Source organism: Acyrthosiphon pisum, chromosome X (assembly GCF_005508785.2).
Source record: "Acyrthosiphon pisum isolate AL4f chromosome X, pea_aphid_22Mar2018_4r6ur, whole genome shotgun sequence".
Classification (NCBI taxonomy): domain Eukaryota; kingdom Metazoa; phylum Arthropoda; class Insecta; order Hemiptera; family Aphididae; genus Acyrthosiphon; species Acyrthosiphon pisum.
This window is the reverse complement of record NC_042493.1, coordinates 63168476-63188844: the sequence shown is the minus strand read 5'-3', so window position 1 is coordinate 63188844 and position 20369 is coordinate 63168476. Positions and strand designations below refer to the sequence as shown.

The following is a 20369-nucleotide window of genomic DNA, read 5'->3' as shown; positions in this document are numbered from 1 at the left end:
CACAGCCGATGTTCCACCCGCGGCAGTCTCGTGTTAATAATAATGTATATATCTATATAATATCTATAATTTCACTTGTCTGTCTTGTCACGTGTCCGCCGGGCCGACCCGAATTTCAATGGACTCTCCCGCGGCGTGCGGTTGGGCCGGTGACTAAGTTCACGGATCTATACTACTCGAGTGCGTCAATAGGATCCTCTATATTACATTATTCTATTCTACAATATATTATATTATTATTGTATATTGTACATGCGGGACGGGCGTACGTTTTCTGAATCATTAATGCGTCTCCTCCGTTACCCGTTTTGTTTTAACGTTGACCAACTGTTGACCTTGCGGACGAATAATGACGTGTGTACTCAAACACTTTAACGCTACCGCGGATCCCGAGACCGTGTGCCCCGGGAAATTAACATCACGTCGACCGTCTGCGGCACAAGCGACCACCGTCGTCGTCTTCGGTTTCACTATGTTTTATACCTACTTATTACCTATATAACACCTACACCGATCGTCTACAGCACGAAGAGGAAATTCTGTAGCGGCAAACGTTTGATAACGGTGAAATTCGGAACGTCCGTTTGCTAAACGAAGCTGTAAACGATTGCAAACATTGCAAACTCCATGATACAGCGTTTTATCTGTTTGGTTCTAGTAACCAGAACCGAGGTTGACTTTATTTATACTTTTTCCGATCGTTATCACTGTTCATTGTGTTACTATCACGACTTATCACGATTTACTTTTTATGCCATACACCACGACCACGGTTAAACAAAATACCGCACTAAAACAAGCGCTCACGAATTTCTACTTTTTAAACGTTTCAAACGTTGGCGTTTGTTCTGCAAAACGTTTTCCGCTACATGATTTCCTCATAGTATAGTAATTTTCTAAGTGACTTACTGGGATCATAGTATCTTACAACATTATAATTGGTATGATAGGTACCACTATTGAAGTACCTATCTATATTTTTGTTTAAAAACTTTTTATTCATTCAACGAATCCGGGTAATGTTAATGAAAAGTTCTACTTTATGCAGTTCGATTAGTTTCACATTTTGAATGCCTAGTTCAAAACTTGTCTTTTACTGGTTACAATTTATGCAGTTTTAAAAACTATTAGACAAATGTACACTATATTAACGTAGATAAGATGCGATGAAATAAAGGTAACTAGCAATATATTATATAAATTTGTATTCATTAGTTTCGTTATATTCGATTATTATTATATCGTAATTTTTGAGCTGTACGTATACAATCTACGTCAACGAACAATCGTGGAAAAATAATTTCAAAAAAAAGAAAAAATTCCAAAACTTGTGGATGAGTTTCTGCGGTTAAACCGTCACTTACCTATTATACCTACAACTACTGCAGTCTGTACACTCGGAACAGATAATACTGATCGGTTTACAACATAGACTTATAATATATAGACCACGCATTACGCTCGTTTTGTGTGTAACACTTTAAGCCAACATATGTGCGAGAGAGACCACTGGACTGTTATTGTTCAGTGAGAGAGACAGACTCTGACATTACAATTTCAAGGAAAATATAGACAATTTGTACATTACTCCTTGAGATTATAAATATATAAAATTATTATAAAATTGCTTATAATCTCCTAGAAAAAGTAATGTCAGAGTCTGTCTCTCTCACACATATGTTGGCTTAAATATATTTCACTAATGCGCGGTCTATATATTATAAGTCTATGGTTTACAACGCTTTATAAATAATTCAATAATTGACCATACGACTTACTGGGATCTACGATATTAAAACTATGATAGGTTGTATCAATATTAAATCACTGCAGTATGCAGTTGTTACTATACAAATCTGAAATCGTCACTGCCGCGGTTGTATATTATTTTTCTAAGGACTTTTATTCAACGAATCCTGTCAATGTCAATGAAAAATTGCAATTCTACTTTACGCAGTTCGATTAATTTCACATTTTGAATACCTAACCCTAGTTCAAAACTCGTTTATACTGGTTACGAATTATGCAGTTTTAAATACAATATATTAAGCTTAGACAAGGTGTGGTGAAATATAGGTAACTGACAATATTATATATTTGTGAAGCATTATAGTGTCATTATCTGATTATTATATTGGGTATCGTAATTTTTTAGCTATACCTACGTAAACGAATAAACGTGTCCAAAAAAGTACAAATTCCAGAATTTGTGGACGGGTTTTTGCAGTTAGCATAGATAATTCGTCGGTTGATGACCCATTTGACTAGTCCCATATCTTTCTACATAGTTAAACAATATCAGAAAATAAAAATACACGCAAAGTTTCTTTAAATCAGTTGGCTAGTTGGCAGTATCTAAATGAACTATTACTCCGTTATCTTATTCGTTGTGACATCACAATTTAAAAATTCCAAAATTCAGCTTTTAAAGTATTTCTAGTCAAACGATACGCGAACACGCTCTGCCAAATTATAAATGCGTTCGAGATATTTACAATTGACCGGTAGAACGAAAAACGAAATACAATAATTTATTAATATTAGAAAATACGTTAAAATATATAAGCCAAGCTCTTTTAAACACGGAATTCAATAATCTATTAAATATGGACTCGACTCTTACAGTGTATGGACGTGTGCTAATTTTATTGAAATATGTTAACGTTTAAAATGTAAGTGACGACGTTCATAAATAATTTTTTTAACGATATTGTTTTATTTTTAATTAATGTTTTACAATGTATTGAGAGTTGACGTTTTATAGCGTACACACTTTGATTTAAAAATTGTACACATTTACACTTTACAATAGATAGGTACACCTATAGGTACATTATCCTCACACCGCACACAGGTATAATACTGAACATTAACGCACCATATTAACATATTATTTATATTATTATTAAACACGCCACTAACCGCAAACCGTTGTTTTCATCTCACGTATTAACTGAACAAATGTTAAAAGTTTTTAATGCCATCATTTCTATAAAATATACTTAATTATAAATTACAGGATTTTCATCGGTTAACACGTCATGCGTGCTTAATATATTATGTACACATAGGTACATAGGCACTCTTAAAATGTATGTACGTACGTGTATATTACCAAAGATGTTTTTTTTCTCTTAAATTATAATTTAATATATTATTGTTCGCTACCTGTGACGTATCTAAGGAAATAATAAACCACATGAGGAAATATTGAAATGCATTGATGTTTCATGCAAATTGAAGGTCGTGAGGACAATATGAGTTATCTATGATATCCCAGGGATAGACATTGATTCCTTTTTATGATAATTAACACGTTTCCAGAAAACCTTAACAAACATTAAACAACAGGTCAACACTGCAACACCGCAACACTACAATGATTTTCAAATGCATAATTTCTTTATTTACTTAGAATATAAACATATTTTGTTTTTTCTATTCAAACACCGGGTCAATATCTTAAATATTTTCATTTGTAAAATGTAATTTATATTATATCATAATATTATGTAGCTGAGTTCGCATAAAAAAAAAATTAATTTTTCAATTAATTTCACACCTATCTTAAGAATATTGTAAATGGAACGGATCGCACTATAGTATAGTTAGTTATAGAACGTCTATTTTTAGTGTCCTGCGCAGCTGTTGTTATGATATGTATTATTAAAAAAAAATTACTTATTAAGTTTTCGGTCGATTTCTTATAACAATAGCTGTTATAGCAGGCGAGGCACTTCACTAAAATATTATATTTTATCTTCGTAATTGTACATTGTTTTTTGTATTACATTTACATTTTTGTACCATTCGAATACTTTGACGCATATTTCAGTCGTTGAATAAGCGCCGCGGTGAGCGTGTCGTTATATACTTTTTTGGTCCGAAATGGTTTTAATATATCAGTTATAATAATACTAGCATGACGCGTATAATATGTAATGCCGGAATGGAAGAAAACGGCCCACCGGGATTTCGATTCGTCTATCGGTATTTCGTGAGTGGTGAGTGATAAAAATAAACGTTGGTCTTTAAATAATATCGCCGCAAAAAAAAAAAATAAATAAAAAATATAAAAGTCTCATGCTGGCAGATCCGGTAACTTTGATGGTTAATTAATGTCACCATACATATTATAAAGCAGCCACAAAACTTTAATTTTTTTTTTACGAAAAGCTTCTGTAAAAAAAAAACCTCGCTGTGCATCGTCGCAACTATTCGTGTGCTTAGTAAATGACATATGGTTAAAAATACGATACCGAAATACGAGGTGGTACCCACGTATACCTAGAACAATATGGTAAACTCTGTTTTCGACCGTCTGTAGCGGTACAATAATAATAATATGCACAACTATAATATTATTGTAATAAGTTTTTGGAAAATATTGACATATTATTATCATACCTAGGTATAACGATAAGACGCTAGTGGGTAACCAGCTATATAGGTAGTATAGGTACTCGCTTATCGTTCGTACGCTGCTGCGATAGTCTAGTGGACACATAGAATATTGATTATTCGAATCATATATTCCTTCGACTAATTGAAGAGAAACATAAAAGACAAAGGTTTAATTGATATGAAATCGATTTTTTTTCTCACGGAAATATAATACGAATTAATATTTAACTATGATGTACGTAACACGGGGCCGAGAAGGTTGAATTTTCCAGTGTGTGTGTGCAGTATTGGAATATTTAATTAATTCAAACATCGTCTTGAAGAACACACGCACGTCATAGGTTTTGGCCGGTATAATGTATACCTATATAATATAGATATATAGAAGGTTGAAACCATCATAAACGAGTGCAATCAATTTCTAAAGTACATAGGTACTTATATTTTTTTGCCTAAAACAAACTTTTACAGTCAGGGTACGCAACATTTTTATGTCGAACGCGGTTTTTTATCGCATCCGCACAGGCATGCGGAAACCTATAAAAAAAATAATAGTACTTATTTTCATTTATTATGTTAAAACCAATGGTATTAGGTACTGACCATCATTTTTTATATTATTTAAATATATTTATCCATGCTGCTTTAATAGGTTTTCAGTGTTTACGGTGTACGCCTAAATTTTACTATAAATGCAAAATACAAATATTAAACATTAATTTTATCATTGTCAAAGATCAGAATATTTTTTACATTTTCAACGTATACACTATACATACAGGTTAATTTTTAATAAATTGCATACTGAAAACTTCTACAATGATATAAGCTACAGTTTATACCAGGGATATATAACAACTTTTTCCAACAAGCGTGAGCCACACTCAAAATTGTATGCATCTGGTGTTCTACCACTTTTTGTTTAGATATAGGTATTATTTATGTTATTACAAGTAGCATAATAATAAAATATATATTATTATTCTTTCATTGTTATTCCATCAGAAGACTGTATGTTTTTCTACGCTAATAAATACTTTACTTTGTATATAAAGCCATAATTAAGGTGTGTTGTCTTAAACTTTAAGATTAAGCACGTGATCAATAGATATTTGTATAAATAATTTCTCATATAAGATCGACCAATATTCTTCTAAAGATCGACTAGTTGGTGACCTTTGGTTTGTACCTTCATCTATATACGCAAGCCTATCAAATACTCAAGTTTCACGATTTTGGCTAGGTTTTTGTTCTTTCTTTACATTTAAAACTATACCCAATGTTTATTAAAACAAATTCAAATGGAGTAAACACTATAGACACTCTGTCTTACATTCCTCTCCGAGCGCCAATGGACACGCTATATATCTATATGTTAGTAGATTCTCACACTTCACCGTCTGATTTATCGGTCTCTAAATGTATTGTAAGTTCTTCATTTTAAGTTCTAACACATATGCTATTTTTATTTACAAGAATAGATGGTATTCTATTAAAGTAAATAAATAATAATTTTATAGATTACAATTTATGTTATATAGTTGCATCATCACGATTATACACATCTCAATAACTCACTGTATATCTTATGTACATATTGGATTACTTTTTTAAAAATATTATCTGATTTCATTTAGTCTTAAACGTGTAATGTACAATAAAAAAAAAATTAAATTCTTGAACAGAGGAGTTTGCTTAAAAATGTCCGTTTTTGGAGTAGGTAAATAATTATATATTCAATTTACCCATTATACTTTATATCGTAGTATTGGGTGACTTAGCTCAGATTCAATTTCTTAAAAATTATAATTTGATTATTAAACTTAAATAGGTGTGACGTGTGCATTAGCCCATTAGGTACATTACGGAGTGACATTGCCCAAAGTTTATCGGCTGCAAAATGTTAGATTATAGATGTGGAAAAGAGTTCCCAATAGGATCATCCTTCAAAATAGAAATCAATCCGTTTTGGAAAATAACCTTAATTTTATTTTCTATTTACCTATACCTACATTTTTTTTTTTTTGAAAACGAAGACGTATTGAGAAAAATGTTATGATAATCGTGGTGGCCAAGATGACCAAGTTATGCTACCCATTTTGAAAGTAACTTAAAACTGCAGATTTTCTCTATTTTGACGAAATTCTTGGAGCAAAGAAAATGTATATGTACTTTCACTATTGTTTGTCTGTTAATACTATTATAGAGGGTTATGGGGGTATACATATGCCTTATTATGGCTTATATACTTCAAGTATATAGCTAGCAAAATACACGGATATAATAATATGCTAAACATTAAACAATCATAATAATATACGATAATGGATAGCCGAGTACAATGTATAGGTACGTCCGAGACAAGGCTACGTGTTTTACAATATAATATATTATTTAATACCATATACATATGGCGGACTTGCGATGTTTCCTATTTCACATCCATGGTTCATCCTGACCAAATTGAAACGGAATTCTATATAGGCGCATAGCACCTATAGTGTTGAAAACATCACAGACGTGAGGTATAGACACGCATTACGGGTTAGGTATTTACCTTAGCTAGGTACCTAAATACCTAATACGCACAACTACATAATATCGTCACATCCTTAGCACGATTTCGCGTACCCAGGTTTGGTCCGATAGTGATTCACATAATATTACAATAGTGCGTGCGCATCTATGAGACAATAATAATAAGTAGATAATATATTATATATAGGCACGTCCTTGCGCCGCACATTATATTATTATATTAGCAGGTGCTTATACATATATACATAATATTATGTATCATATACGTACCCATTGTACCTATACATATTTTACTCGTATAATAAAATATTTGAATTCGTCCTTTTTCTATACTTATACGTACATACTACACAATAATAGGTAATAGGTATATTATTACGTACATATACGCGTGGCTATTATAGTGCGGTCTGCCATGCGTGTTGCACAATTATTATTATTATTATTATTATTATTACTTATCCGCGTGGCGAAAATATCATTAAAAACTATGACCGTTGCCCGAAATGTATAGTAAAAGTTCCTGTTCTTTTATTTAATATTATTATGATTTATGTTATTATTATTATTATTATTTTTGTTGCTGTGGTTGTTATTATTATATCTATATATAGGTACAATCATGCAGTTTATGAAAAAGGTTAAGGCCGTGGATGTTTTATTTAGGCTCATAGAATAAACATATAAATGCCTTATAGAAGTATAAAGATGTGCGTTTACGTGATTTGTTCGTGACCTTAACACTTTGACACCACGCGTTTGGGTTTTGGAGTTGGGAATCTGCAAAGTGCGTATACACGTCGTCATTGATAGGAGCTATATAGCCAGTGGGGTATGATGAAAACACTAATTTAGTTTATTTTAATGCCTCATAATTAAGATTACATCTATTAAATTGACGTTAATCATTCGTATTTTCTTGAATTTAATCACGGTCAATCGCAATAGACAGCCAAAATCTTTGAAGACCGCTTATTGCAGGCCACGGCATCCTTTAACGTACCATAATAACCACATTAGTAGTAAATACTAAGTAGTAGTATAATATAATGAATGACGATATATTGTACAACTATTTTGCATATAATATATATATATAAAGCCGCGATACGAATACGAATATTGTCGGCCCTTGACCGACTGATGGATCGATCGACTTAAAGGCCATAAATAATAAACTTATAATTAATTGCAGATGCACCGTATTATATCGTGCATACAAATCGATGTCCGTGTTATATTATCAGCCTTGGATACGTTAATAATAATATTATTACTCTCCAAAATCGCTGCAGTACACCTATTATAGACTTCATTATAGACCTTTGGCTAAGACAAAATATAATTTTGATGATATTACCTTTGACATTATGGCCGTGCATCTGTATTCAAATCACCAACAGGTTGTCGTTATCGTTGTTTATTTAAAGATGTAATCGTCAAGAAAATGTAATATATTATATATATAAATTATATTGTACAATAATAATTAATATTCAATTCATATTTCGACACCTGTATTGTACGCCAATACGTCATTGTATGTACGTACCTATAAATGGCTTGTAATGGTGATGGAATCAATTCAAATTATATTAAGTAAAAATTAATACGATTTAAAAAAAAATCTATATGATTACATAAATCAATAGTATTTATTCAGATAAAATACATTTCTTTTTTTACACAGCTATAAGCCATCATACTCGTCACAATGGTGATCTGTACCTATCTATTCATACAATATAATATTATTATACTTGAAAATAGTTCATTTAAGAATTAATAATATGAACAATGTAGTATAAGCTCGAAGCTTGTCGGAGGGGTATTAAAAAAAGAAGCTTATTATATTTTCTTGAACGTCCTTACTTATTGCAAGGATTCTGCACACATTTTACATTAGAGCGTCCTATATGGGGTAACAACTAACGTTAGATATTATTATAAATTATAATTACTTTTATATTGTAACCAATTAGGATACCCTTCACGTTACTCTGCAGACTGCAGCACATTATTATGATCGTAGTTAAATCTTTCGAATACGTACTTAATGAAATCATTAATATGTTAAATTAACAAAGGTTTTTTTTATTGTTATTATTATTATTTATTGTGTGCACATATATATATAATAAATATGGTTCGATGACCATTACGACGAATGAGTCTATTTACTTTGCTATAATACAATAAATCTCTTTATATTAATTACCAAACAAATGACTTTGGTCATGATATACATATTTTTTATTACACATTGTCGCTTGCTGACCAATTAGTCGTAATGTTTACGCTTAACGAACTCAATCAAAGTCAATCGTTTTCAACCAAGGTCAATGCGTTTTAAAATGACTCGGTATAAAAATTCAACCGAAATGTTTATCGTTTACCCTGCACTCTTTTGGTGTAAGTATAATGTTCTATTATACACGTTATTTCTTTTGTTGACTATGACTGTGTAGATTCCATTCATAAAAATAAATAAGCGTACATATAGTACTATTAGTTGTCAAATAACAATAATCTTCTTGATGCATTTATATACGTTATTATTTTAAACAATTGTATTTTATTGGAATTTATTTTTCTAAATGGTAAAAAAACAAAAAAAAAACAATTAATAGGAATACTTACGTATAATAAAATCGAGGTTTTAATATCACCATTTGCATTTTATAATAAATCTATAGGTATTACTTATAGCCGTTATTCGAGTCTCATAGTACGATTAATTCATAAAGTTATCGTTAGTTAATTGTTTCATTTTGTAGTAATTAACTAGTTTCATTTACCCCATTGTAATTGCCGTTTGGCATTAAGTAAAGTAAAGTAAAAATAAATAAACAAAATAAAGTATACTATAAGTATCACCTAATATTAATTATAATTAAAATGATTCGTTACAATTATTATTTTTAAATAACATTATAATATATTATATGCATCGATACGGGTGTATTGGGTGTTGGAAGTCGGTACATACGATTATTTACCTAACAGATAATTTTCCTCACATTACAAAAACTTTAATTTAAAAACCTATTTAAGGTTTCTTACCTACTATATATAAAAGCAATTTCTAACTTCTATTAAGGCCACAGTGTATACATATATATATATATATATATATATATATTTTTTTTACCAACTGATTAAGTATTATAAATATTTCCTCTTTCATTTTATAAAATTTCAAACGTCAAAATTAAACAAGTTTTTTAATCTTAGCCTAGCCTCTTTATTTTGGAATGAATTAAATCTGGTTAGGCCTGCTATTTTAAAAATGCATGTGATGCAATAGCAAATATACATAAATTTAAAATATATCTTAAAACAGATTCATCGCTATATCCTATTTCCCAGGACCACCCGGAGTTCACGAATTATAGGGCAATAAAAATAAATAATATTATAATCATCAGTGTTAACCTTTCTACGTTTGACCAACCGAACGCGTTTTATTTCCCATCACACTTTTGGGATACGGAAATGATTATTTTTAGGCCTAAGGTCAACACGTAAATAATAATTACGTCGAGTCGTTGCTTAATTTGTTATGCATAAGTTGCTGCAGTAATCAAAAGGGCAACAGAAATCCATTTTAAATCCTAATCCTGAATAAGATAATTTCCCATGTATATCATGAATAATTATGTAAATTGGAAACATTTGGCAACAAATATTAAATTACACCTTTGAGGAATCGTTGATCACATTTTTTGGTAGGACCGCCTTCAGCGTTAAACATTATTTTATATACCTACCTAGTTATCCTAACATTGAATTTTCACTTCGTGTCTTTAGAATGAAATAATGACCGAAAAAATACAGTTCAAAAACGATTTTAAACCAAATTCGATGCGTTTTTGCTAATATTTTTCTTATAATACCTAAGTTTTGATTTTAATTATTATTTTCTAAAAGAGGTTCTAAGAGAGATTTTCTAGGAGTTTTGAAATGTTGTAATACTGGATGCACAATAAATGTCCATTCAATTTATGAATGTCTGACCTTTATATTTTATGTAAGCAACTATTGAAGTATTAGGTACCTACCTTATTAATGAAAAAAAAACGTAAATCTCGGTCTGCTGTATAGTATGTTTCGAGTGTACCTCATCATTGAATAAGTCATAAATCGTAAATGTACTTATATTGACATTAACAATGATAAATTATTGCATTCAATAAAACGATTCCGAGCTTAATAAATATAAAAACTAATTTTGGTAATATTAGTATGTACCTTTTCAGTTTCCACACACTGTTTCGCGTTTAAGTCAAAAGTGTCGTAGAATTTGATTAAAAAAGGAGACAATACTGTCTCATAACATACCTTATATTATTTTCTATAATATCTAATAAAGTTACTAGATTATTAATAATTTATTCTTTTATACGCCTGTACGGATATAAAAATACTGATCGGTTGAAGTAGGTATACGTCGTTTTGTTCTCAATAAAACCATATTTTTTGGCAGGTATTTAAATTATACCATCGCGTAAATCCAAGACATATAATAATATAATTAAGTATCTACTTAGGTACTATAATAATAATACTTATTTAAATTTTTTGTTTTTTTTTTTTTTTGAGGAATAAAAAACGTCTCTGACACCGGTGGCCATATTTTCAAATTTTAATGAAAGAACTTTCCACCTAGAAAATAAAAATGTGCATATTATTATTTTGCTGGAAATCTTGTATAGGCCAGGTTTTTGACATTTAAACGTTTCAAATAAAAATATGCTAATAAACGAGTTATTAACGCATGTTATCCCAATAATCAACATAACTGACTGTAGATATAGACATGCTGCATATTATTCAAGTTTCGTACCACTACATTAGTAAATTATAATGTAATAAACGTGCCTATACGACCACTTGTGCTGCAGAGGACCTACAACGTGCGTTCGTAAGTTTAGCCTTGACTCTTTGTGCATGTGCATTGTAAAAAAACAGTGTCGTTCAAACCTTGCAAGGTGTATTGATTTGTAGATCGTATTTGGGTTTATTTTATTATATGACATTTGCTTTTAAGCTACGTTTCCTCGTTCGTTTTCGTGATTGATAAAATAGAGTGCACAAGTAAAATAACGATATATGAAAACTAGTACAATATATTATACGAACAGTCCTCATTAATTTTCTAGATTTTCAAACAATTCTGTGTCATAAAATATCATAATAGTATTACTATACCTACGACCTATGTCATATTATTATAACTAACTTACCTTTTACGGACCTTTGACAATAATATCGCTTGTTAATATATCATCTAAAAATAATGTAATAGTTAGTGGACTGTATTCATTTATATTGTACATGCGCCTAAATTATTATGAATTATATTTTCAATTATTATTTAAATTCATAATGCGTTTCAATAGATAGGTACAATACTTTTTGAAACAATACTGTAATCGTTACGTTTTTATTAGAATCACGTTTTTTCTTTGTGTTATACGCGAGCAATTTTTAGTTATAAATTATATTTTAATTCAATTTTTTTTTTCAAATTTTCTTATTCAATTTTATTTGTTTTACAATTACGTGCTTAGTATGTAATTATTTTTCAGATCATAAACTTAAACAAAAATGATCATAAAATAATCATTCTGTAATATGTAAAATGAACACTGAAGATGCTTACAAAACTTAAAATTGTGGTTTTTTTAAATTATATAGTATAGTAATACCTAGTATTTACCCACACAATTATAAATTACTGCTGACTTAAATAGTTACTATACCCAATAACAAAATATTGTAACACCTATTTAGGTATGGGTTTAAAAAATGTTTGTTCATTTTAATCAATTATTTAGAATTTAGGACTAAAAAAATTTCGGTTTATTTAACTTTTTTTATAAATTACCCATAAACTGCAGTTAACAATTTTAATTTCTTCACAAAATACAATATGCAGTATGCACATTTCATTATTTTATGAAATGTTTAAGTTTATGTTCTTGTATACGTAAGTACTTGTATATGTTTATATTGTGTATGTAGGTAGGTATAGGCATATAACCATATAGGTACCTACTATATATGTATGATGAAATGTTTTAATGCAAAGAATAATAATATTTAACCCCCACACTCTGTTTATTATTTTCAATCATTTTATATCAATTTACGACCCAAATCATAATACTATTGTTACACAAAAATATTATATATTACTAACATTATTTATTATACATATTTTATGTCACAGAGACAACACTTATACAAATAAGTAAAGTAAAATTCATGAAAAATATTTGAAAAATTATTAAATATCGTAAAAAAATATAGAAAAACATAGGTAATATGTTATTAGGTCAAGGTATACATTTTAAATTTGAATATATAATTAAATATAGAAAAGCTGTTGATGATAAATGTATTAATAAACTGTAAATATACCTATGGTTAGCCTATAAATAAAACAATTTTTAAAGATCCGCGAAATACGCATAATAACAACGATAAAGAAGATATTTTATAATATTGATATATACATTTATTTTATTTTTACTGATTCAATTTTTTCAACAACACAACTTAATTGCAATAAAGTCAATCGCGTGCGTGTGTTTCGCGATCAACAGTGTGGTTGTATACTGTGCCAGACACTTATTCAAAGAAAGTGCCACCGGTTTTTACGGGGAGAAAAAGTAATTCACCTTGATTCGGGTCTATGCACCGCTGCAGAACGTGTATGTTATTTCGTTATTAGATCATATAGGTTAAGGGCAATCAGATCCAGGTGAACTCACGACGGTGAATAGTTAATATGTACCTTTGAAAACAACAAAGACAATTTTTTTTTCTTTGAGCAGAAAAACAATACAAAAATATTACTCTTCGTTACAATACGACGCGTTGTCGAGTGAAGCACGGTTTTAAAACGATCAAAACAAATCGTGCGAAGATGTATTCAAGTCTCCATTATATACTTTGAACAATAATAATAATTGAGGACATAATGCGCCTTTCTAAAAACTACAAGATTTATTTCGACAACCCGCTGAAATTGCACGCTGATATTCGTGCCCCGATCAACACTAGGGGCTAAAGGGGCACTACTTTTATAGCACACTTCTATTAAAAACGTTAAAATAAAGACGCTATTCTTTTCTGTTATACTTTAAAAAAAATATTCTCAATATAAAATCGTACAACAGATAAGAAATAATTTGACGTAACTTCATTATGTAGACATCTGACATACCTTTGTGAGTCACTTTAAGATTGATATTTGAAAATATATAAAAAAATATGTCCCCCGGATAATCTGCCAAAACCCACAATCCTGATCTGTTATAATCTCTGACGACACCATTACCTATAATAGTATACCATAAAAAATATATTCTTCTTCAATATACAAGTTTTTTCTTTGTGAATCAGTAAAACAACTCACGTTTTCGGATAACATAACGACAAATGAATTAGTAAAATGTATAATATATACGTAGGTATATAAGTAGAAATGTGTATACCTATTTACTGATTATTGGTTTACTAAAAAATATTACGATTGATGATTGAGTATATTTGTGTACCTACAATTTCAAATAATAAATACACATTCATAGATTAGATACTCTACCTATTATTGTCGATGGTTAAAAAGTAAAAACCATATAATATGGTATACGGTATATACCCACATGTACAAAATATACAATTCACATAGGTACATTACAAAATAGGTAATCAAAGTTACGTGTCAGCTAGTATTTAAAACTATAATTTACCAGGGTTTAAATGGCTAATTTTAGTTTCGACTTTCGTAAGTTATCGTGGTCACCAATATACCATTTTTGTTATTTTGGAGTATAATATAATATCTAAGAGAATAATCGTAATTGTCCAGTTTAAATTATATTATTAAATTAATCAAACCATATAGTGTTAAATCCTATGTATGGTCAATAATATATTAATTATATTTATCACGTATAATTTGATAGATACAATTATTATCGTTTAAGAAATTTAAATTTCTATGCATATTGCATAATGTGTAGAATTTGAAAAACTACAGGGAATTATTGTTTATATTTCACATTATACTCATGAATTAGAGTAGATACCTATTAGTGCAAACCGTGGCGCAAGCATGCATAAGCATTAAGCATGCATAAAGTGTAATTTTAAGTAGGTATAATATTGGTCTTCATACTTACCAATTTGTAAATATTTTATTATAATATTTGAGTAGTAATTTAATTTTTGGCAACAACTACATTAAGTGGTCTGGAATATGCTTCAGAAATAATTTTTAAAGCAAGAATTTTTTTGTTAATTCAACAAACGTAATAGGAAGAACCTAGGTATATAGGTACGTGAGTCTTAAAAATCATTATAAAACGTGACCAGTGTAGGGTGTCCATTCTGCACCTCACTTCACTGTATCCACACCTGGTGACACTGAATTTCTATAATGTATTTCAATTCAAAATTCCAAAATAATTAGACTAATCACGTGTTTAAATTCAATAGCGTTTATTTAAAATTATAGTCGTTACTTGCTACGTTCACGGCTAAAGTTATTAAAACCAGTAAAGCTGTTTAAGAAGATTTAAATCTTGTTTTATTTATGTCAAACAATGTGATAGAACATACACCTAATATTATAGTTCATAAAATATATTGAAACAGTTAATCAAGAATCGATAACACAATTGTTATTAAAAATAATATTTGCTGTATCATTTAGGAGTGCCAGCATTATCATTAAGATAATAATTATATTTGGCGCTTACTTACAATTGCAAAACTATTTTGAACCTAAATTACAACACACAGTATTAGTATTTACCACAATAGTTATATCTTATCTTTTTAACACGAGGGAAAGTCTCAATATATAATTGCATCATAATAAATAATAGTGTTATATTGATGTAAGTATTTATCATGCGTGCATTTCAGATCTACGGACAAATTTTTTTATTTTTTGAAAATATAATTATTTAGAAATTTGTATTTGGAAAATTGATCAAACTATTCATTTTCTGGAGGTTACATAATATAAGAAAACCTATGTCCGTTTAACAAGTGAATCTGTTAAAAGATAAGTATCAAAACAAAATTCATCTTGTCATTAATTAACAAATTATATTCACAATGTGCACATTTCAAGGTAAATAAAATCAATATCTTTTCGATAAACTATTAATTTTTGTATAGTCTTCGCGTGGGAACGATTTAAATTATTATTTAAAACTGGTCAGCTTATTATATAACCACAGAATGTACAAAAACAAATCTTATCCAGCTATAATATCTTCACAAAAAAATATAAAATTCGCATAAACAAACCGTCATCGATATAATTATCTTTCTATACAATTTCCCCGCATATTTTGAATCAAAAATCGTACACAAGTCATATCCGTGTCGTACTTATTCGATATTTTGCTTATTATAATAACTAGTATTATAGTATGTTATTAAACTTGGGATCATCACGATTGAAGGCAACATTGTGTGACCTTTAACTTTACAAACGACGAAACAACAATCCAAGAAATATTTAACAATAACGCCCACGCCAATATATGTGATTAATTGACGGCCCGTGTAAAAACTTTTAACACTGCCTTGGAACAGGATCTAGTTTTTATCCAGAGCAATTTGGAGGAACCAATATCATTGAGTAGATTTAAATTTGGAAATTAAATGTGTTAAAACTCTTGGCGCTAAATAAATTTATCTAAATTAAAAAATGTGTTAAGTTCAATTTACATATAAATCTCATTACTTTTGTTTGCAAGAATTATTATCGGTTCAAATCATTCGTATACAAAAGAAAATTATTTTTGTATAGTTTGTTTATAATATATTATCATTAGATCTATAAATCATACAATATTATAGTAGGAAGTACATCCAATTTTTAAATAAAAAATTAAGATCTGATAATGGCTAAAATACACGCTATGATTATAATAATGAATAATGATTAATGCGAAGATTTGAAGATTATACCACTTAAATTAATTTATTCAACAACATACCTAATACAAATTACAACTAATATCAATTATTAATATACATTCTATTACTAACATTAAAATTTAATTTAACGTTTATGATGAGGTACTTTCAGCCATAATTTGCAAAAAGAACGATTACGTTTAACGACGCTTATGTTTCATTAGAAATAATTATATTATCAATAATGTAGAGAACAGTACTCAGTACCCCCCACCCTGAAAATCGACAACTACTCAGCTAATATAACGATTTTATACAATTACCAGTATTTTTTGTTCATCTCTTTTTGGAATACTCTGTCAAGTTGGTCAACTGGTCAAGGGCACTTATCATATGCTATTTTTTTTCATAAAACTCCGTTAAATTTCCATTTCACTAAGCAACTGGAAATTATTACATCATAACACTGCCGTTGACCCCGAGCATTACTTACCTATAGTAGATTATTATTACAAGACACTGTAACTACTGAAGTTCGACATCGTCGAATATATTTATAAACTTGACATAGTTTACACAACTAAATACTAAATTTGAATATATTGTTTCATTTATAAAAATGCTATTTATTTTAGTAAAATTATAAAAAGCCTGTTTCAACGTTAAAAATAATAATGTGTCTGTTAGAAAACGGCCAATACTTATTAAAAATAATGTACGAGTTTGTAGGTACCCTACTAATAATTTTGTGGTATTATCGACGTGCATGATAAGTAAATAAAAAACTCAATAAATCTGTGAAAATCCTTTATTGCGTTGTTTGCTGATGTACAACACGATTGTGCAATTTTTCTTTTTTTGACCCGAAAATCACTACTCAATTTATTACGCGTTGATCAATTTTTATTTTTATCTGATAAAATACCATCATTATATATTTCATAATTCATATTGTTTATAGTTGTCTATGTATTTTGCAAAACACTAAAATTACCTACCTGTTCAGACGTAAATACACGTACGATAATAATAATAAAACCACAACACGATTCAACGATTGGGCACCAAAAGATTTACCTATTATAACATAATAATACACATCATTATATAATATAATATTAAATACCTATACAATATTTTCAAAATTGGTTGTACCTATTCATAATATAGGTATAAGGTATAATATAATATAATCCTCGGATATTATTTTCACTTGATTAAAAATTGTCTGTTGAGATTTTTCTTTTTTTTAAACTAACAATAATAACATAATATTGTTCTTTTATATCAAGTTATATCTGAACTTCATAATATTATTATTATCATAACAATTGTTATCATCTATAACATTTTAAATTGTAATAATATGTCAATCAGCTATCTGTAACCTGTTACTGATTTACTGTAATTTCTTACTGCACGCATAAGCAGATATACGTACAATAGTCAAATATTTAAGTAACTAGGTATATAGAATTTTACGAAATTTAAATTTCATGAATTGTTGTACTTTTACTCAGTTACACAATGCACAACAGTTAGCAAAATATAACTTTTAATTCATGATTGTATTATATTTAGTAGGTAGTTACTTACATAACAATATTGCGATGATGTACCTATATAATATTATAAATTATAATGTTTAGAATGTTGTGCATGAATACTTAGGTAAATTATTTTCCATGCAAAATCGTGTTGTGATTTTATCAGGTAAAAAAGGGAAAAGTGCGCAATCGTGATGCACCGCTCTTAATGGTTGTAGGTATATAGGGAGATTCAACAGACCTAAACTTTCGTTTGAGTTGGAATTAATATACAATATAATACACCTATAGTTTGTCATTATTTAAGAAATTTTATAACCGATGGTCATATTCGCATGACAATTATTATCAATGATGATTAAGAAATAAGACAAAGACATTTTTGGATTTTACAATAATAATTTTAGGTAGGTACTTAGAGCTATTACTATATATAATTACTTGTCTGTAACATTTATAATAGATAACATGCAATAATATGCAATTCACGTTGGCTCATTATTTTATTATAGTAGCGACTTGTATGGTTCTTCGTATAATTTTCCCACGCTTTAATTTGATATTATCGATTTCAATTTATGGATTTAAAGTCTATTAAGATCATGTGTTAAATATTTTAAAATTGATAATTTTATATTTTTACCTACCTATAGGCTTTCAGTTTTCACTTTAGACAATAGTTGAATTAGTCGTATTTGCATTTATTCCAATAACCGTGTTCCATTATAATACTGTTTATATTTTGTAACTTATTCGAAACCATTAGGTTTCATCATGTCGAATGTCGATCCAACAATAATTTGCAATCAGTTCAAAAGTTCCAGCACTTCTAAAATTCTTAAACATCAGTATAATAAATGAAAACGTTTGAAATCGTTTTTATCTACGATTATTACTTTTGTAATAATCGTATAATCGTACAAATCTATAATTTGTATTCTACCAATTTAAATATCGTATATTATATAATATTCAACTATTCGACATTAAATTGATGACTCATTAGTATAATAATATTATAATGTATCAGCCATCAGGTCCTGGTTAACCATTAACCCGGGTCTCTATGTAGGTGCCGCACATGCCACGATCCAACTCAATTGCAGGGAATTTCAAAATGGGAATCGTCTCATGATAAGTAATTAAGAAACGTCGACGTATAAATGTTAGCCAAGGGCAAATAACATGCTAGATATAATTTTTTTTTTTCAAAAAACATTGCTTATAAGTTATAATAATAATAATAATAATAATAATAGGATGCACATACCAACACATTTTAATTATACATTTTACGCGGTTGTAATAATAACAACATTGGAATGTTGCATAGTGCATAACCTCTAATACTATACTTAATAAATTCAAAGTAATTTTACTTTCGACTACATCGTGTACATAGTAAAGATTTCTTTGAAAAATAACTATTCTAACTTATCGTTTTTTTTTTTTTTTTGAGAAAATAATTATTGTTCTATCTAATTAGAAACTCATTTTTACTATTATAGGTATATTATTATAATATTACATTTTTCCATTCAAAAGTCAACTATAATTATCATACATTATGCTCACTGTTTTACTTAGCGTTGTATATTTTTCACGGTACAACAAACTTATAACATTATTTATATTTATTTTTTTGTTAACCATATACAATTTTATTTCAAATATCGTGATTATTATTGTTATAAATTTGGTTTCTTATTATAGCATGCGTTGTTGAATTGTGTGGGTGTATTAAAGGTGCGACCGAACCACATTTTTGGGGAGTGCTGTAGCACTCATATTTTTTATTTGTATGTTTTTTCTATGTAAAAATTCCCCAACACCTGTCTAAATTTGAAGAAAATATTTTTCGTAACTTACCATAAAATTTATATTTGGTGATTCTATAAAAATAGTTTAGGACCTCAGACCCCTTAATTT

At 28.9% G+C, this 20369-nt stretch overlaps 1 protein-coding gene across 3 annotated transcripts in view; it reads left to right on the top strand.

Moving 5' to 3' along the window:
* The window catches only part of LOC100168655 (scavenger receptor class B member 1), a 41979-nt gene that overhangs the window by 7746 nt on the left and 13864 nt on the right, over positions 1 to 20369 (top strand). Inside the window, exon 1 of one of the 3 annotated variants that reach the window (XM_029488134.1) lies at positions 3831 to 4004. The exons of the other annotated variants lie outside the window; for them this stretch is intronic. Coding sequence (XP_029343994.1) covers positions 3923 to 4004 — 82 coding nt within the window. The 5' untranslated portion in view covers positions 3831 to 3922. Of the gene's footprint in view, positions 1 to 3830; positions 4005 to 20369 lie in introns of those variants that run through there. 3 annotated transcript variants of the gene reach the window in all.